The 20,784-nt window shown below is 36.2% G+C and overlaps 4 protein-coding genes, 1 long non-coding RNA gene and 1 pseudogene across 6 annotated transcripts; 4 read left to right on the forward strand and 2 right to left on the reverse strand.

Annotated features, from left to right (window-relative positions):
* The first annotated feature begins 347 nt into the window (after nt 1–347).
* LOC140841785 (pentatricopeptide repeat-containing protein At4g19191, mitochondrial-like) lies at nt 348–2,552 on the forward strand. The gene has a single exon (XM_073209448.1). It carries the CDS (start codon nt 450–452, stop codon nt 2,418–2,420), a length of 1,971 nt encoding a protein of 656 aa, XP_073065549.1. The 5' UTR covers nt 348–449; the 3' UTR covers nt 2,421–2,552.
* A 2,330-nt stretch (nt 2,553–4,882) lies between these two features.
* On the forward strand, nt 4,883–7,571 carry LOC140841786 (SNW/SKI-interacting protein A-like). Its single transcript, XM_073209449.1, is given in 2 exon segments — nt 4,883–5,671; nt 5,674–7,571. Coding segments are annotated over 2 exon segments (1,803 nt in total). The 5' UTR covers nt 4,883–5,572; the 3' UTR covers nt 7,378–7,571.
* Nucleotides 7,572–9,667: 2,096 nt separating this feature from the next.
* Nucleotides 9,668–10,710, forward strand: LOC140840592 (uncharacterized). Its single transcript, XM_073207774.1, has 2 exons — nt 9,668–10,101; nt 10,241–10,710. The coding sequence occupies exons 1-2, from the start codon at nt 9,919–9,921 to the stop codon at nt 10,520–10,522; spliced, it is 465 nt and encodes a 154-aa protein (XP_073063875.1). The 5' UTR covers nt 9,668–9,918; the 3' UTR covers nt 10,523–10,710.
* Nucleotides 10,666–11,418, reverse strand: LOC140840593 (uncharacterized). Of its 2 annotated transcripts, XR_012120025.1 has the most exons (3): nt 11,281–11,418; nt 11,017–11,176; nt 10,666–10,935 (listed from the first exon to the last, which is right to left on the reverse strand). It is a non-coding gene; the product is annotated as an uncharacterized lncRNA (long non-coding RNA). The 2 variants fall into 2 exon arrangements; XR_012120024.1 differs by having other exon boundaries at nt 11,017–11,414.
* A 58-nt stretch (nt 11,419–11,476) lies between these two features.
* LOC140840908 (WAT1-related protein At1g68170-like) lies at nt 11,477–12,430 on the reverse strand. The gene is made up of 5 exons (XM_073208060.1): nt 12,305–12,430; nt 12,197–12,240; nt 12,069–12,131; nt 11,838–11,937; nt 11,477–11,740 (listed from the first exon to the last, which is right to left on the reverse strand). The coding sequence occupies exons 1-5, from the start codon at nt 12,428–12,430 to the stop codon at nt 11,477–11,479; spliced, it is 597 nt and encodes a 198-aa protein (XP_073064161.1).
* A 4,623-nt stretch (nt 12,431–17,053) lies between these two features.
* Nucleotides 17,054–20,738, forward strand: LOC140841787 (1-deoxy-D-xylulose-5-phosphate synthase 2, chloroplastic-like; annotated as a pseudogene).
* The last annotated feature ends 46 nt before the right edge of the window (nt 20,739–20,784 follow it).

Genomic DNA, 20,784 nt, shown 5'->3' on the forward strand with positions numbered 1-20,784 from the left:
CAGTGAAATCAATTTTAATAGATAGATCTCCGAGATTCGGCCCAACTTTTCATAATAAGTATAAATCGAATTGTGCAAGAGACTTACTCATATTTTAAACTTCGAAAGTAAATACTACATGGATATAGATGATAGTAGTTGTATCGGTGCAACATCCATCTAACTTAAGAATAGAGTGATATCTTATTTGGATAATTCATGAAAAAATATTATTTTTTATGCTTAAAAATATTATTTTTTATTGTGAATATCGATATGGTTAGTCGTCTCACAGATAAAGATTTATGAGACCATATAGACCTAATCCTAGACTAAATGCTTATAACGTGGAATTATTCCAATCTGAATAATAGTTAATCGGTCTTGGGTGAACAGAGCAAACATGACGAGAAAATGTTGGATCTGAGTTGCTGCACAAGAAACTCTACCTGGCTCCAATACAATGAGACATGCTATCGTCCCAGGTTTTTCCAGTTCTCCAGCGGTTTACAGTTGCTGCGTGGAACTCCCACATAAGACAAGCAGTGAATCAAGGCGATGCTCAGAGAGCTCTTCTCCTATTTCGCCAAATGAAGCAGCAATCTTCTGCACAACCAAACAACTTAACTTTCCCATTCATCGCAAAAGCATGCGCGAAATTACGCGACCTCGGATTCTCCCGGATTATCCATTCCCATATTGCGAAAACGCCGTACAGTGTGAATATATATGTACAAACGGCTTTGGTTGATATGTACGTGAAATGCAATGATTTGGAGTGCGCTTATAATCTGTTTGACGAAATGTCTGACAGAGACGTAGCTTCTTGGAATGCGATTATCATGGGTTTTGCGCAAGTGGGTTTCATCGACAGCGTTTCATCGTTGTTTAATCGAATGAGGACTGAAGATTTAATCCCCGACGCGGTTACGATCATGGGGTTGACACAAATGGTATACGGAAATAAGGACCGGAAACTGCTGTGTGCAGTTCATTGTTTCGGGATTAAATCTGGTTTTGAAGATGACGTGTCTGTTGCCAACACTTGGATATCTGGCTATGCTAAATGTGGGGATTTGTGCTCTGCTGAAATGGTCTTTCATGGAGTCAATTTGGATTCTTTAACTACTGTTTCATGGAATGCAATGATTGCAGGATGTTCTTATGTTGAGGACTCCGTGAAATCCGTTGGGGTTTACAAACAGATGCTTTGTATTGGGCATAGGCCTGATTTGAGTACCATTCTTAACTTGCTTTCTTCCTTTTCTCGTCCCGAGTCTCTATGTCACGGCAAGCTGATTCATGCTCATGGAGTCAAGATAGGTTGTTATGAAGATGTCACCTTACTTAATACTCTTGTTTCTATGCATTGCAAGTGTGGAGACATTGATTCCGCAAGATATATATTTGACGACATGAAGGTGAAGTCTCGTGTGACGTGGACTGCTATGATTGGTGGGTATACAAAGCAAGGTGATCTTGATGAAGCTTTATCCTTGTTTCATGCTATGGAGGTTGCCGGTGAGGAACCTGACTTGGTTACTATTGTCCATTTGATATCGGTGTGTGCCAAAGTTGGTTCCCTGGACATCGGAAAATGGATCGATGAATTCGCGGTTTCTAAGGGGTTAAAAGGAAATGTAATGGTGTGCAATGCATTGTTGGATATGTATGCAAAATGTGGTAGCATACAAGATGCTGAGGAAATTTTTCATGCCATGGATGGGAAGACAGTTGTTTCTTGGACAACTATGATTGCAGGATATGGACTAAATGGAAAGTTTCAAGAATCGTTGTATCTTATGGATCAGATGTTGAAGTTGGGTTTAGAGCCGAATGATGCAACATTTCTTGCTGTTCTTCAGGCTTGTACTCACGCCGGTTTCTTGGAGGAAGGGTGGGGATTCTTTGAGAAGATGAGTAAAGTTTACGGATTGAGTCCTGGATTGGATCACTATGCCTGTATGGCTTGCCTCATTGGACGTCAAGGAAAGCTTGAAGAAGCATTGAAGTTTATTCTACACATGCCCACTAAACCAGACGCAGGAGTGTGGGGAGCTTTGCTTTGTGCCTGCAAGATTCATAGTGATTTGGGGATCGCAGAGTATGCAGCACGTCATCTTTTTGAACTTGAACCACAGGCTGCGGCTCCATATGTTGAAATGGCTAATATTTATGCATCAACAAAAGAGTGGGAGGGGTTTGCTGCTATGCGGAGAGAAATGAAGAGCAAGCAAGTGATAAAATCTCCAGGTCAGAGTGCGATACAAATGCATGGAAAGTGCTACTCATTTACAGTGGAAGATAGGTACCATTCTGAAAGGTGTGAAATATTTGAAGCATTGGATAGCTTAGGTTTGCAGTTGAAAGATGAAATGGATTTGTTCTCCAAAGGAAATTCAATCTACGCAAGTTCTCGAGTTCTCGTGGAACCGATGTGAAATTGTTACTATACTTTAACCAGCCTATTCCATGTGGTTTCATTTGGATTTCATTCATTATGCAGGTGAAAATGTTAAAAGACAGTTTCATAGGCCGTGGTGAATTAAGAACAGAGAAGACCTTATAAAGAACATTATCGTGCCAACCATTTTCACCGAAATTCGAACTCTGAATAACCTTTCCTTGAAAGTAAATAAAGACACGATTAAGTATGCGGTTCAAGACAAGGACAAAAAAATTTCAACGGCTTGTTCACACTAAGAACATAGAGGAATAGAGACCTTTCAGTACCTGGGCTGTTACCATCTTACATCAGCATCTCCCGTAGAATGAGAAGAATTGGATGGCATGACTCAACCCTAGTTTAATACTCGGCGACTGTTTTACGCGTATACAGTTATGGCCACTCCACTCAGAGATTTGGTTTTAGCATTGAACAGCTTCAAATTGAGGGGACGATATATATAAGACAACATGAAGTGAAAATACCAAATCTCTTATTTTTTTTTTCAGGCTTTCCAGACGCGGATGGATCTGTCAACCGAAGTAGAAATCATACAACTGTCCTTCGGGTGATAACTTACACTTGTCAGTTGTCACCTGTCACCAAAGAATCAGAGACAGCAAATGAAGAAAAGGAACGAGTTTTATGAAAGCTTTCACAGAACTATAATTAAAACTTAGGCGAGGACCACAGCACTCAACAAACCAAGGAGAAAACATCTCTCTCCTCATAACATGGGAAATGTCGTCACATTTTACCACGGACAAATGAGCTCGAAAACTAGAGACAACAGATGCATCCACAAGATCCCAAAAATAAATGAAGCCATCTTCTGAACCACCAGTTACATGGACATCTGTGTTCTTAAACTGGGTTCGGTGCTGTGAGATCTGCAGTCCCAAGCACGCACAGAACGGTCATAGCCAGCTGACATTACCACTGATGAATACTCGTTAAATTTCACAGCATTCACCTACCATCGAGGGAGAACGACTTAAAATACAACATGTACTTGAAAATAACAGGATTCCATATAATGTCATCAACTAAATATATTAATCTCTAAATCATTGTTATAACAAGATGAAATAGCCAATTTGCACTAACCTCACTATCATGGCCACGAAATTTCCGATTAACAAGACCAGTAGCCACATCCCAGTAAAACACTTGCCTATCACCCCCACATGAACAAAGCCTCGAATTATCCCTACCAGTAATCCACGGTGCGGATTCCATAGCCGTATCATACAATCTTTGGATATTCTTTCTTCCGACCGTATTTCGATCGTTAATACGATATATAAACCACTATTATAAACAGTATTACATATTTGATCGTGAAATATCGAATGCTTGTTGAACCCTACGAATTTCGTGAAAGTAGGATACTCAAAATCGAGGGTCAAACTAAATTGAATTGAGTCCATGAATATAAGAAGTAGTGAGAATTCTTGATCTCCCTCAAAATCTCTCTAAATTCGAAAATAGAGAACAAATGAAATGGAAAGTAATAAAATTTTGACAAAATACAAAAAAAACGGTTTTTTTTGTTTTTTTTTTTGGGTATCATGAATAGCTAGTCTCGATCTATTTGTGCGACCGTGCGGCTTGTCATCGGCAATAACCGTGATGTGCAATCATCATTGCTTGAAAAAACAATTTGAAACCGTGCTAATCCAACATAATTCATTATGCTATGGATGGTACAAGCAATACGGAGGAGCGAATTAATTTATAAACAAGGGAGAAGAGAAGGCCTCAAAAGAAAATTTTATTTTGATTAATAATCAAACTATATCATTATGACTTTCATAATTTCATTTGAATAATTGGATTAAGACTAAGTAGAAGATAATATTGGATCTAACTCCATGTTCCCGTGTGATAAAATAAAATGACATTGCTGAGATGAATAAATGATTTTCAATTCCTCGAGGTGAAGACATAATAATATAGACAAATGATTGGGTAAACTACTTCCTATATTAATATTGAATACGCTTCATTTTCTTATATATTATTTTTCAGATTAAGATTTTGAAAATATTTTTCTATGTGATTTTCAATTTATATTAATAAATAAATAAATTGATGAAGATATTATATTTAAAATAGAACAAGTCATTAACTATGAGCCCATAAAATTGGGCTTGATACTGGGCTGAGTTATGTGTTTTACAAGCTGGTCCAGACTGGGCTAGAAGTAATTTTTGGATGGGTCATCTCAGTCCAGCTGGACATGTTTGACAAGGCCTATTCCAATCAAGGGGAGGGAGCAAATTTTGGATCGAATTCACGTGAAGGTCAATTTTGCATCGAATTCCACTTGGCCAAAACCCTCGACCTCTTGCCGTATTTTCCCACTTTTTTCACTCTCCGATTCAACAGATTCGATCCTTCACGAACCGCTCCTCGCCGTAGCTACCACCACCTACGTGAGTTTCATATCCAATTTTCCCACTCTTTACCCCTGTTAAGTTTACATTTCATCTCTTGGTTGCTACATTAAATTCCTATTTTTGTATGGATTTTTTATTTGTTTTATAGTATCTGATCTAGTTTAATTTTTTTTCCCTATCTTTTGGTTTGATCTCCTTTTCGGTGCTTGGTTTTGTTTTTCAGCTCTTACATAGTTACATGATACTGGAGCTCCTTAGGTTGGTTGCGAAATTTGAGTTCGATAGGCTTCAGCAGACCTCGAGCCTAAATATTTTAACTGCTTAAATTCAAATTGAGCTCAGGCTCGGATCTTATATGAGGAAAAGTTCATTAATATTTATACGACTGCACCCGCGTTGTAACTTCTAAACGTCATAAGCTGTTTCCAAATATGAAATTTCAGACAAAAAACGATCTGGTTAACCTCTATGCATTACTAGTCTTCAAATCTGAATTTGTTTTTATAATTCAGTTCGTAGAACACTTGAAAATGATCATTTTTTTTATTCATAATGTTCTCAAATCCTGAGATTATGATTCAATTATGACGTTACTGCTTTGATTATTTATAGAAATATAGATTCAGAGTTATCTGATGTTTGTCGGATTAACATGCTATGCACTTGTGGTTTTTTATGGACCTTTTTGTTTTTTTGCAGGGTCTTTGCATAGTATATTTTTACTTATTTTGATATAGTTTCGAGAATGGTTGTATTGAAAGACATTCTTCCAAAGGCAAAGTCGTCTGTAAATACAAATTATGATCACACCAATGATCCATGGTTTAAAAGTAGGTACAGTACAGTTTATCTGAGGCTGAGAATGTAGAGACCTTCAAGGCCAAGCCAGTGCCCCCGTACTTGAAAAGGGCTGGGTTTAAGCCCTCAAAACCTGAGGACTTCGGCGATGGAGGGGCATTCCCTGAAATTCACTATGCACAATACCCACTTGGCATGGGCCGGAGTACTGGTCAGAAGCCTTCCGGGAAGACTTTACCCCTCACTGTGGATGAGAGTGGGAACTTGAGATACGATTCTATCGTGAGGCAGAATGAGAATGCAAAGAAGATTGTATATTCACAGCATTCGGATTTGGTTCCAATGGTTGTGAAGGATAACGAGGAAGTGGACGAGATGGATGTGGATGAGAAGCAGAAAGAGATAGATGAGACTACACAAGACACCAAGGCTGCTCTTGAGAAGATTGTTAACGTGAGGTTGAGCGCTGCCCAGCCAAAAAATGTTCCCACTCAGTCCTCAGATTGTAAGTTTATTAAGTACAAACCGTCGCAGCAGTCTGCAGCTTTTAACTCTGGGGCCAAGGAGAGAATCATTCGGATGGTAGAGATGCCAGTAGATCCTTTGGAGCCTCCCAAGTTTAAGCACAAGAGGGTTCCAAAGGCTTCTGGTTCTCCGCCAGTGCCAGTTATGCATTCTCCGCCTCGTCCTGTGACTGTGAAGGACCAGCAGGACTGGAAAATTCCACCTTGTATTTCTAATTGGAAAAATGCCAAGGGTTACACCATACCACTGGACAAGCGTCTGGCTGCGGATGGGCGGGGCCTTCAGGATGTACAGATTAATGATAATTTTGCCAAGTTATCAGAGGCTTTGTATGTTGCTGAACAGAAAGCAAGAGAGGCTGTTGCTGTGCGATCTAAGGTTCAGAAGGAGATGATGATGAAAGAAAAGGAGAAGAAGGAAATGGAACTGCGAGAGTTGGCACGAAAGGCACGATCTGAGAGAACTGGTGTTGCTCCAGCTGCTGCTGTGCCAATGCCTTCTGAGAGGGGTGCAATCAATGATGGTGATGTAAGGATGGATTATGAGCGTGTAAGAGATGCCCCAAAGGAAACCAAGGAAGAGAGAGAGGAGAGATCGAATCGGGAGAAAATTCGCGAGGAGCGACGGAGAGAGAGGGAGAGGGAGAGGAGGCTGGAGGCAAAAGATGCTGCTATGGGGAAGAAGAGCAAAATTACGAGGGATAGAGACCGTGATATCAGTGAGAAAGTTGCTCTTGGAATGGCCTCCACTGGAGGAAGGCAAGGTGAAGTTATGTACGATCAGAGGTTGTTTAACCAGGAGAAAGGAATGGATTCTGGTTTTGCCACAGATGACGCCTACAACATCTATGACAAGGGCCTGTTTACTACTCAAGCAACTATGAGTACTCTATACAAACCGAAGAAAGATGTAGATGATGAGATGTATGGAGGCGAAGATGAGCAGCTAGATAAGTTGATGAAAACCGAGCGCTTCAAGCCTGACAAGGCATTTGCGGGTACTTCTGAGAGGGCTGGGCCTAGGGATAGGCCTGTTGAGTTTGACAAGGAACAGCAGCCTGAGGAAGATCCCTTCGGCTTGGATCAGTTCTTGACGGAGGTCAAGACTGGCAAGAAAGCGATGGACAAAGTTGGGAGTGGTGGTACCTTAAAGGCCAGTGCTGGATCCATGCGAGATGGCTTTGAAGTGTCAGGTAGGTCGCGAATCAACTTTGAGAGGGGTCGCTAAGCTGGAGCTTGCTTCAGTTGAGAACACTTGTAGGCACTAATGTATGCTTTTTGGTTATCAGCTGGCATACTTGCTCATTTTACCTTTATTTTTTATTCTACCTCGTTGTTTCGTCGTCATAGTAGCTAGCCGCAATCGTTTGTCTATGACTCTTGAAATTATCTTTGGTAGATTATAATGTATTATTATTATTATTTTGGGGTGGATTTTTAGGTCTCAATTTGTTTGAGTTTGATTATCAAGTAGTTATACTAGGTTCGCGTGCCTTCGGTCGTTATCGATGGAGTCTCGTGGCTGAAGATTTCTATGACACTGTTTTCGGTGTCCTAGAATTATATTCTCTAATATTTTGTAAAAGTTTCGCTTCTAAAAAACTAAAATGTTTTTTTTTTTTAAATGACACTAGTATTTTTTTAGCAGGTCGGCACGATTGCAAAATTGATGATGGTAGATCACTTAAAAAAGAAATAATAAATACTATCGAACTCTTGGACAGCTAAAAGTACATTTCTTCCGGTGTGGCCCAAGTAAGGTGGTGTCACCCCATTTGAAACGACTCAGCCTCATTTGTTACCTATCGTGTCGATCTGTATCTACAAATAAAGTGACAATTCTTATATATATATATATATATATATATATATATATATATATATATAGTTTTGATATGTCATCGTGGCTATTTCATATCTATTTATATATATAATTTTGATATATTGTTAATCTAGCGTGTCTATTTCTGTTTCAACCAATGAAATGACCTATCAAATAATAAATTGAGATAATAATATGGATCATTGGCTCAAAATAATATCGACTATGTATGTGGTGGTGGATTTAGAAAGAAAAACAAACTCGAGATTGGGTCCATAGTGGATCTTACTTTGTTCTATATTTGATTCCACTAGTACTATTGCGCATGCAGTTCATAGATATGATTGGTTTGGAAATTGTATAGATATTCGGATTATCATGGGCGAATTTTCTTGTGGCTCTCTGATTTGATTAATGTTTAGTTTAAACAAATTGGCAGAATTTAAGCAAAGTTATTTTAGTAGAGGATTTTAGATTATATTAAATTCCAAATAATTATACACAAAAATTTGAAGTTCTACTTTATAAAATCACGAAAACTCATGTGAAACGGTTTCACGAATCAATTTTGTAAGACATACATTCTATTTGGGTCACTCATACAATAATATTATTTTTATGTCAATAATATTAATTTTTATTATAAATATAGTCATGATTGACCCATCTACCTATCTCACTAATAAAGATGTGTGAAACCATCTCACTAGAAACATATTATTATAAAATTTATGTCTCAAAAGTTCTTAAATATGTGTAATACGTCGAATATATTTAAGATAGTATAAAACTATACTATCTTAAATATTATTATTATTATTCTCATGACTCAAACTTGAATTTGTGAGACTCGATTCATTCATATCTCCGTATAATCATCGACACAAAATCATAACTATTTTAGCCACTTTGCTATGTGCAGGGATTATATATACTACCTACTACGGTACTACCACAACTTAATTGATTATTTAAGAACATATTCTGTATATTTATAATTTAAAAATATATATATAAATGTGAAGTGAGATTTCGTGCTGAATACAATTTTCGCAAAAAAGGTGCATTGAATATTTCCCATAAAACTTGGATCAATGGGTCCAACAATTATACCATACGTAACATGGCCAACTCATACATGTATCTTTCGTGTTGGAATTATTAATTTCCACATAAAAATTATAATAGCATCATATGTAGCATATAACTACCAATATCTTGTTTTTTTTTAAAAAAATATATAGATAGATATGGATAAATAACATGACTATTAACTTAGTATTAATGTCCATAATAAATAAGATCAAGAAAATAAATAGATCGAGTGGTTATATAAAATCTTGGATGCATTATATATGATAGTCGATAGACTACCTACCTATATACAAGAAGAATAATAATAATCGATAATAACAATAGTTTGTTGGTTATAATCGAGTTTTGAACTTGAAATCTCGTCGGTCTTACGAGTCGTATTTGTGAGACGGATATCTTATTTGGGTCATCCATGGAAAAGTATTACTTTCTATGCTAAGAGTATTACTTTTTATTGTGAATATGGATATAATTGATCCGTCTCACAAATTAAGATCCGTGAAACGGTGTCACATGATACTAGTTTTTGGTGCGAGATGAGCCTAACCGTTTGTGAATAATTGTAACATGAGAGATAGATACCTTAAAACTTAAATGGTTGTAAACCGCAATGGAAAGGGAAACGTTGAAAACTATTGTCGGTCAAAGTTCCAATGAAGAGAGTTTATCAACAGACAACTGAAAGATCTTTGAGTTTCGTAGAAAATATATGTAGGATATAAATGTCGGAACAGATCCCGTGATGGACCTCCAATGTCGATTCCCATCCTGTCCTATATATGCAAACTCCACTCCTTTCTCCATCCCATTGATTAATTTCTATCTACACGCTGCATTGTGAAGAGAAAAATAATGGGAGCATGTGCGAGCAGGTTTAATGTTTTGAAGAACTCCTGCGATGCTCCGCCGCCGTCTGTTACGAAGGAGGAGGACACCGCCGCCGTCGTGGGAGAAGAGGTGGAGGAGAAGGATGAAGGGCTGGTGGCGGATGATGAAGCCAAGCACCAATCACTGGGTCAAATGTTAATCCAGGAGGTAAAGTACATGTCTACATGTCATTAATTATTATACATATAGTAATTGGGATTTCAGTATCTGTGGGTTAAATTTAAATGAAAAGTTGTTGCATTTTTTTTAAACATGTGTAACGATGTTTGAACAAATAAATATGTAGAATGAAGGGGGCAAAGGCCTGGTTAAGAATGACTGCAAAGCTTCAGTGGAATTAGAACAAGAAGATGCAGAGCCCCGAGGAAATGAAACCTTAAAATCTCTTGAAGCTGCAGAAGAAGCTGAGAAAACAGAAGGGAAACCAATTCAGATATCGAATCTCGAAACATTCGAAAAAGTCGAAGATAAGCCGGTGGCAGAGCCTGTGAAGGCAGTAGAATTTGAGGAAAATGAGGAATCTGCAACTGATAAAAAACCAGATGCAAAGAAAACCGAGAAGGAGTGAGAAACGACTTGTTGAAGATTATAAGGTGGTAAATGGGTGAGAATTGGTTCTTTGATGTACAACGTGTGACAAATGTTCTTTTTTGACTTGGTTTTTTGTATTCAGTGCTCTTTTTTTTGTATTTTCTTTCGTTACTTTTGATGTATAACAATGCTAGTATGTTTGTTATATGATATGAAATTCAATTCTTTTTGGAGGCCTACACAATCAGCGCTCCTTCTAAAATCTATCTTATACTAGCTCGATAGTGTAAAGTATCAAGTTATACTTCTTGAACAGCAGCAGCAGATGATGCATTTTCTGAGGTATCTTCTCTTGCTGTTATCGAGTAGGATCGAGTCATTTTCGTTTCCTTCCATTTTCCCCACATCACAAAGTATAAGCCGGTGATTATAGTTTCTGATCCTAGCACGCTGAAGAACAGGGAAATCATAATTTTTCTGTGAAAGCGCACACAGGAAAAATAAATGGCAAGATCCCAGATAAGTAATGACCTTCCTAGTGTCAGCTTTTCACCCAGAGCAATGGATCCTATTATTGCGACCAATATGAGAGCCACTGGCAGAAAAGAAATGACATACAGAGGCCCTTTCACCCGACTTCCCCATACTGTTACTGCTATCAGCCTATCACCAGGCCAGAGCCGATAACTCCCTATCAGGCTATCACCAAGTTCAGATGCTACTAAGACACATTGACACAGTAGGAAAGCGTGATCCAAGCCGTGCTTTAATAAAAGAAGTTCGATTATTTCATACCATATAAGCAGAGGCGACGAGCCTGATGTTCCAGCCGAGTTGCCATTCTGTGCACAAGGCATATATGCCTGCCAGGATCGCTCCACTGAAACAAGTTAAGACTGTGCTAGAATAGCAAGGGTTGTTATAGCTCATTTTAGTCTGTACATGATGAAATTATCTTTCAGCATATGATCAAGATTTCACATTTTCTGTATTATTCATGTAGTATTACCTGAATCATGTACCAAGATGCGTAAGAAAAACAGCTGGATACGGCCAGTAACGAGCCCAGCAAAGGACTCTGCTGCTGCCGCTGATTACTAGCAGCCGAAGCAGTCTGAAGCAAATCTACATGTCTGGACCAAAGTGTGACATTTATTCCTTTGTAAAAGCTTAGAACCATTTCTCCAGAAATGCTTAGAGCGGATACCAAAACCTTCGCTTTCCTGCCGATTTTTGTATTCCTAACTTCTCCAACCTGTGAACCCATAAAAAGGGCAACCAATATACAGATATGGGCACTATAACAATATTTGTTTCAACTTCAATTCAAAAGAAAAAGAAGAGTTTTTCACCAGTTTTAAGTACCTGAAAATGACAGCCAAGACGAATGTAAGAGCTGGAATGATACTATACATTGCTGTGTAAATGTTGCAGATGTCAAAACTATGCTCTCTGCATTCATATTGCTTCTTAATGATCCTCAGTAACAGGTTAAAAAGAAATTATACACCATGTTAAAAGCGCACAAGATTTTCATTCCGTTATGTTTTTAGGTAAAAAATTCGTTAAGTTGCCATTGTTACCCTAATAATCCACTCACAAAAGCTTGCAAAGCTACCATCTTTGAGAACCTTGGCCTACTCTTCCTGCAAACACAAATTTGATTCAAAGGTCTAAAAGGTTTCAGAAACTAAAAAGACACAGACAGGACCAAGCATCTGAAAGTGATTCAGGCCAAATTTCACCTTTCAAGGACTAAAGCAATGGGAGTCAAGAAAATCGAGGGGAAAAACAACCCATAACCAACCAAAATTTAAACCTTCATCCCATCAGCTACTGAAAGTATGTAAAACAGATTGACACCTCCACTTGCTATTTGGTTTAGTATCATAAGCATTATTGGCTTTAGCTCTTGCGCTGCTGCACAACAACAAATCTGCTCCATTTTAACATAATCCTATAACATTCTAGCTTGAGTTTTTATGGATCCCTTGATATTTTTTAAAAATACACAACGCAGGTAAAACTGTCCCAGGTGTAGGAAAGTGTCAAATAAGAGATAGGGCAAGTTTGACTATATAAACTTTGAAGCTACAAATTGGCAATTGAGATATTTTTATTACAAAGAACTAGCATCATTTACTGATCATTTTACTGAGAGAATCATCATATTTTGAATGCTACAATTCTTGATGGACCAATATTAGTATTGATTCAATTTTCTTTCTTTCCAGAAATAAATATAACCTAGCTATGAATTCATAGAAGATTTCAATGGAATTTTTAGTAATCGTGATATCCAGATATGTTAGCGTAAACTATTACTGGTTCTAATTCATTGAACATGAAAGATACTTACCAATATGATAGTTAAAAGGGAAAATAACATTTGTAGTTTTATCACTTGCACGTTTTTCATATTTGGTCATGTTTTCGTTCCCTTTAGTGTTAGCTCATTAATTTGAACTTTTTCAATTTTACTCTTATTTTACCAGAATGTTGACGTGACATTAGACAAGTCATTATTTTTCGTGATGTCACCACTCTGATGAAAAATATTAAATCGTAAAAAACGCAAACTAGTGGTCTAAGACCGTAAATTGACTGACAAAAACATGCAAATCATAAGGCTAAAAACATAATTTTTCCTATTTAGTTAATTAAAAATATCAGGATATCAATTGCTACAATTTTTTTTTACTGAAAAATAAATTGTAGCAATTGAAATAGTTTAAGAATTTTGTGCTAGTGATTTAGTCAAAGCCCGAGTATTTCAATCCCAATCACTACAGTGATGCTTATGTTCCAAACTTGTTATTTCATATATTGCTCCAAAAGGTGAAATCGTTCATCTTAGTAAGAGCTAGACTTTATGCTACGCCGCGCACAAAAAGCTCCCCCTCATTGGAGGGAAATTAACTCCCACACTGTCGCTTGCGAGACTCGATCCCTGGTCATTGCTCCAAGATTTACTGCTGCTGACCAACTGAGCTAAGCTCATGCGGGCAAAGTTATTTCATATATTACTTTGTGAAGAAGTAGGTAATTTGAGAGATATCATGTGTGTGAAATGGATCTGGTTCTATGTAGAACATCACTGTTAAAAATTGTACTAATATTTTATCGAGTGACACTTATTATTATTTTATGTAATTAACAATTAAAATTATTATATCATTTGATATATCAGTATAACAATCTTATGATGTTAAATTGACTTTTTTTTTATCTTGACAGAATTAAATTATTATTTATAAAAAAAATAGAAAAATATATCATATCAAAATTTTAAACAATAAATATATATTTTTCAAAAAGTAAAAAAAAAGTTGCAATTCATTAGATGAATAAATTTTAATTATTTGTTAAAATATATTATAAATATTTATATCGAAGTTCTAATTAAGATACATAATAATAGCAATTTATGGACATCCAAAATAACGAAATTCACGACGACACTCTTTTAAAATGTTGAAATTCATAATATTATATATATAAAAAATTATTTAATTTGATAGAGATTAATGAGAACTAAACGTACAAAAGTAACACAAAATTCAAAACTATTATCGAAATTAAAAGAAATGATATATTCAATGTAGACACCTAAATGTAATTTACATTTTTAAGAGACATCAATTTCAAAAAAATTGTAAAGACTTCACATTTAATTACACGTTTATTTTCTATGTGTTTGCAAATTAAATACATTAATACTAATAAGTATTTATTTTTATAACAATTTTTTGCGGGAATTTTCTAAATATGAAAAAACTTCGTTTTTTAAATACTAATATTATATTCGTGCGATGTATAATACATGATGTTATTTTATACAATTGATGCTAAAATTCAATAAATATGAGCATTTAAATAAATAATTAAAATACAAATTAGCTAAATGCATTATACATGGTACAATTAGAAAACAAACAAATTATCCTAATTTTTTAAAAAACTTACTTGAATACAACATTTGTCGTTGAATTTTTCTGGTTGATGTCACTATCACATATCAAATGTTTGGACCCACATGATTTGTAACTCTAGATAAATCAACATAGAACTGATCATGACCAAAAAATATGTTTTAAATCAAAACACTAATAAAAGAAAAAAGATAAGAAATATAGTTTTTACTCTGAATCTTCTTTGATAAGTTTCGCAGCACGTGCACTAATTTCTCTATTTTGAGGGGAGTCTATTGATACAATTTTGTCAATGACATCTAAAAAAAGAATTACCGGCAAGGAAATATGTTTGATCCATAAAATCACACACACACACACACACACACACATATATATATATATATATATATATATATATATATATATATATATATATATATGGTAAACCTAAAAAATTTGACCCGGAGAAAACTTTGAGTTGAAAATTGCTCTTCGATTATACCATATACATATAGACGAGCATCACGTGAAGTCTGCATGATACAGCGACTCTATTGTATACAACAAAATGTCAAAAATACATTTCTAGGCTTTTAGCTTCTCAATAATTTCATTTACTTGGAAATTGTATTGTGGAAGGAAAAGACATTAGAAATAATTAAATTATTGCCAATTAAATAAAAACATTTAAAAAGTATACTTACTAATTTAATACATGGGTCACTATATACGCACTAAGATGTGTTCCTAATACAATTTGCCGACCCTACGCTTCCATCTATATTCTATACATCGAACATAAATACTTTTAAATATTACTGGTATTAATTTTTTGGCAAATACTTGTCTGAGACGGTCGTATATGTGAGACAGATATCTTATTTAGGTCATCTATGAAAAAGTATTATTTTTTATGCTGAAAGTACTGTTTTTTATTGTGAATATGGGTAGGGTTGACTCGTCTCACAGATTAAGATCCGTGAGACGGTCTTACATAAGACCACTCTAACTTTTTTTGCGACATTATAAAAAAAAAAACCCCACATAATAAAATAAATATAAGTATTGAAGCAAGATTAAAAAAATTAATTAATTTTAGCTTTCAAAAAATCATGTTATCCAAAAATATATGTTTTTCAAATAAATTTTTTTTTTTTTTTTTTGAAAAGTCAAAAATCAACAGCACACGTTTTTTGAACAAAGACCAGAAGTGTTACTTATGCTACTCATATCTATAGTTTCATCACTAATTGCATAATTTTCTGGAGTCTAAATCACACCAGATTCAAAAAACAAGTGGATGGATAATAATTATAATAAAAAAATTATGAGCACAAAATTTAAATCTCAGCAAAAAAATTTTAATCGCATATCAAAATATGACGAGTTAGATTTTAATTGATCGCACATCTTTATTTATTTAACTTAAATTATTAATATCATTATAGCTATGATTAATTATGTCATCCATATATATTACCATCACATTTAAAATAGAAATTTGGTCCCCCAAATATAAATATAAAAAATTGTGCACCCCAATATTTATTATCAAATTGACAATATTAGTTGGGACAAGGCATCAATCAGAAATTAGTACCTAAACATTTTGGTGATTCCTTTACTGAAATGACAAAAAAAGAGCATAGTATCTAATCTTGAAATTAAGTTATCGATCGTAAATGATATAATCACATCACGTCATGCCGCAACATGGAATTTAAATGCAAACATATCACTAATGATCTCCAATTAAATCCAACCAAACAATTGCTAGCTTGGTTTTTGTCTTTCAATTAAGGCGGTGATACCAATCTAGTAAACTTGTTACCATTACGATTTTACATTGTTATCCTATATGAACTTGCTAGGGTGGGTTGAGATTCTTGTTTCGTCAATTTTTTTGCTTAAATATTGCCTAAATTTAGTTTGTTCTATTGGTTTGCATGTTTATTGTATTTTGTAACCTTCTTTGTCTTGTAATCTTTACGGATACATAAATTTTTATCATTTTAAGAAATAATGGTGTGGTTGGCTCAATTCTTAAAATTATCTGATTTTTTCACGGTGGTCCATATGTTAACTTATTACCAACCTTAATCTAATATAATTTTTTTTTTCATTATCAGATTGCACCAATATCAATTCGTTTTCCGCTCAGCCAAATAAGGATCACAGAGAGTTGATCAAAATGAGGACTAAAAAAAAATTCAATTGTTTACTTATTTCAAAGAGTGAATTTGCAGACCTACAGGGTCCCGAGTGAATTGGCCTCCGGGGCTTTTTATCATAACTTATGCTCGTTGCATATTTTTTATCATATTCAAATATTATTGACCGTTATAATTGTCCTAGATATTTTAGAGGAATAATGGTCTCACTTATCTATTTTCATGAAACGGATCAACTCAGTCCATATTTAAAATGAAAATAATATTTTAACATAAATATAATATTTTTTTATGAATTGAATTGAATAAAAAACCCGTCACATAAAATAATTCCATCAAAAAGTTTTCACGTGAGATTTTGTGTAAAAGAAATAGCCACCAAAGTTTGTCATGCATAGAAAAAATAGGAATGGGCACGCTAAACCAGTCCAACCAGTCCACCTTGTCGCTTCGCTTATATAGATACATACGTTCATTTCATGGAAGCTCCTCTATATTGGAATTTATATAAATTTGGTCTCTGTTGCCAACTTTTACCGCTCTATCCATCTTCACTCACTTTGATCTTCTTCTCCAATCCAACGAAATACCCATTGTTCTCGTTCCAGAAATGGCTGCCCGTGGAAATTTCATTAGAATAAGCCAACACACATCACCATATTTTGCAGTTCCAAAGTTCAACTGTGGAGGAAGAAGACAGGTTAGCACTGCGTTAAAATTTTCTCGTTTTCTTATTCTTGGTTTGAGTTACTGTTACTTGGAATCGTCTGTGGTTATTTGAATCTTGTGATTACTGTGTTTTGCTTGAAATGGCTTTTAAACGCGCGCAGTTGTCTGTTAGAGCATCAACCAGTGGTGTTTCTGATGGGTATGAAAGAAAGAGGGTAATAAGGAAAGAAAAAGAGGGTTGGAAGATAGATTTTTCAGGCGAAAAACCGGCAACACCGTTACTCGATACGATCAACTATCCTATTCATATGAAGAATCTCTCCACGAAGGTGCATCATTCAACACTGAAATCCAGAATTTGTGTGTTTTTCTTGATCTTTTCTGATATTGATTGACAATTGTTCTGAAAAGGGTGACAACTGATAAGGGATCATAGGTTACGTTTATTTCATCTTCGTTATGTTTTGTTTTTTTCTCAGGATCTCGAACAATTAGCAGCAGAAGTCAGAGCAGAGATTGTGTACAGTGTAGCAAAGACTGGAGGGCATTTAAGTTCAAGCTTAGGTGTTGTGGAACTCACTGTGGCTCTGCACCATGTTTTCGATTGCCCGGAAGATAAAATCATTTGGGATGTTGGCCATCAGGTAAAGATTTAATTTTTTTGTTCCGTGCACAATGAACACTTCAGGAACAGAATCAAGATATAGATGTTTAGTAATGGAGGAAATCGTTGTTATTTACGCTTATGGATACAATATTCTTTCCGTTCTTGACTCTTGAGTACTATATGAGTGGATTCTGAATGGATAGTGTGGATTCTGAAATGGATAGTGTAACTTCAGACATACGGCCACAAGATTCTGACCGGGAGGCGGTCTAAAATGCACACGATTCGCAAGACTTCTGGGCTGGCCGGATTTCCTAAAAGAGACGAGAGTGTGTATGATGCATTCGGTGCAGGTCATAGCTCAACCAGCATCTCTGCTGGACTTGGTACTGTCAATATCTGCGTACTTTGTCCTAAACATGTGCTGAAAAGTGGACTTGATATATAAAATAATGAAAATTTGCGATGATAATAGGTATGGTCGTAGCCAGAGATTTATTAGGGAAGAACAACAATGTGGTTTCGGTGATTGGAGATGGAGCAATGACCGCTGGACAAGCGTACGAGGCCATGAACAATACGGGCTTTCTGGATACGAATCTTATTATTATATTAAACGATAATAAGCAAGTTTCTTTACCAACTGCGACACTAGACGGCCCTGCCACTCCAGTTGGTGCGCTCAGTAGCACGTTGAGCAAGCTTCAGGCCAATCCTAAATTCAGACAACTTCGAGAAGCTGCAAAGGTAAGTCAATTTTCTTTAGGTGCAAGCATTGATAAATTCTAGGAAACTAGTAAAGTTCTGTCTTTGGTCAATATAGAGCATTACAAAGCAAATTGGGCCACAAGCACATGAAGTTGCAGCCAAGGTTGATGAATATGCAAGAGGGATGTTAGGTGCTTCAGGTTCCACGTTTTTTGAAGAGCTTGGTTTGTATTACATCGGTCCTGTTGATGGGCACAATATCGATGATCTAGTCAGTATATTTGAGAAAGTCAAGGCCATGCCCGCACCAGGGCCGGTTTTAATCCATGTCGTAACAGAAAAAGGGTAAGGGTATCCTCCAGCCGAGGCAGCAGCTGATAAAATGCATGGTGAGATTATGGTATTGTTGTACACTGTCATGCTAAAAATTATCTAAATTTTATCTCGTGTAGAATAAAAACATGGCGGTTCTTCTTTTTCTTGATCTTTCAGGAGTCGTCAAGTTTGAACCAAGTACAGGGAAGCAGATTAAGCCCAATTCTTCTACACTTCCATATACTCAGTATTTTGCAGAATCGCTTGTAAAAGAAGCTGAAGCAGACAGCAAAATTGTGGCTATTCATGCTGCAATGGGAGGTGGAACGGGTCTAAATTATTTTCAGAAACGGTTTCCAGACCGTTGTTTTGATGTGGGCATCGCCGAACAGCACGCCATAACATTCGCAGCAGGTTTAGCTTCCGAGGGTCTTAAGCCATTCTGTGCTATCTATTCATCCTTCCTGCAACGAGGATACGACCAGGTAAGAAATCTAATATAAAGAAAATGACTTTTTGTCATCTTTTAGATCAAAGCATGACAGTTCTACATGTATGTATAAAGGTGGTACATGACGTGGATCTTCAGAAGTTACCTGTCCGGTTTGCAATGGATCGAGCCGGGTTAGTTGGCGCAGACGGGCCGACTCACTGTGGTGCGTTTGATGTGACCTATATGGCTTGCCTGCCAAATATGGTTGTTATGGCTCCATCAGATGAGGCTGAGCTAATGCACATGGTAGCCACAGGCAGCAGTAATAGACGACAGACCGAGCTGTTTCAGATTTCCGAGGGGTAATGGTCTTGGAGCCGTTCTCCCACCTCATTTTAAAGGAATACCACTTGAGGTGAGCCAAAATTCTACTCTATTTCAAATTTGTTGGAAGCAATAATTTCCCCGTTTCTTGATTAATGTTGTTTAATAGACTTGACCTATACTATTGCAATAAAAAATGCTCGATCCTATAACCATTATTAAAGTCAAAAATAACATGTTCGGGTCTTTTTAGTTGCAGTTGAAGCGCAATTGTTGCGCCGCGCTTATTGTCGTGTGTAACATGTTTACCCATCTTGACACTGTTTGGATATTGATTGAAATGCTCGAGTCACTTTTACTTTTTGGTATAGTAAATTACACTCAATGATACAGACATACGAATGAATTATTTACGTTATTTGACAGATCGGGAAAGGCCGAATACTAAGAGAAGGGAACAAAGTGGCGATTCTTGGATATGGAGCAATAGTCCAGCAGTGTTTGGAAGCTGAAGAAATGCTTAAATCCCTTAACATATCAGCAACAGTTGCTGATGCAAGATTCTGTAAGCCATTGGATACTGATCTCATACAAAAACTGGCAAAAGAACACGAAATTATAATAACCGTGGAGGAAGGTTCGATCGGAGGGTTCGGATCACACGTATCTCATTTCCTGAGCTTAAAAGGTTTCTTGGATGGACCCCTTAAGGTACAAAAAGTCACATTTTTAGTTTCATCGGTTCCCTTTCACTATTTCCTTCTTTCTGTTTCTGACATATATATAGTTAATTTTTTCGAATTGCAGTTAAGATCAATGGTGCTTCCAGATAGATACATTGATCATGGAGCGCCACAGGATCAGATGGAAGAAGCTGGTCTTTCTTCAAAACATATTTGTGGCACGGTTTTATCCCTTCTTGGAAGGCCTATCGAAGCTCTCAAACTACACTGAGACTCGAGGCAGCATTTCACTTTTTTGTTAATATTTACATGTGGGGAGAATGAAAGGGTGTAATGCCATGTCCTAATCTCGTACTAGAAAAGATCTGCTTAATAAAGATGTTTCATAGGCAAGATCTTACATATATAGATACGAAGTATCAAATGGCACACCAATTTTTTTTCAAGAAAAGTTCTTCTGCAACGTTAATCTTAT

This window comes from Primulina eburnea, chromosome 9 (assembly GCF_022965805.1).
Source record: "Primulina eburnea isolate SZY01 chromosome 9, ASM2296580v1, whole genome shotgun sequence".
Classification (NCBI taxonomy): Eukaryota; Viridiplantae; Streptophyta; class Magnoliopsida; order Lamiales; family Gesneriaceae; genus Primulina; species Primulina eburnea.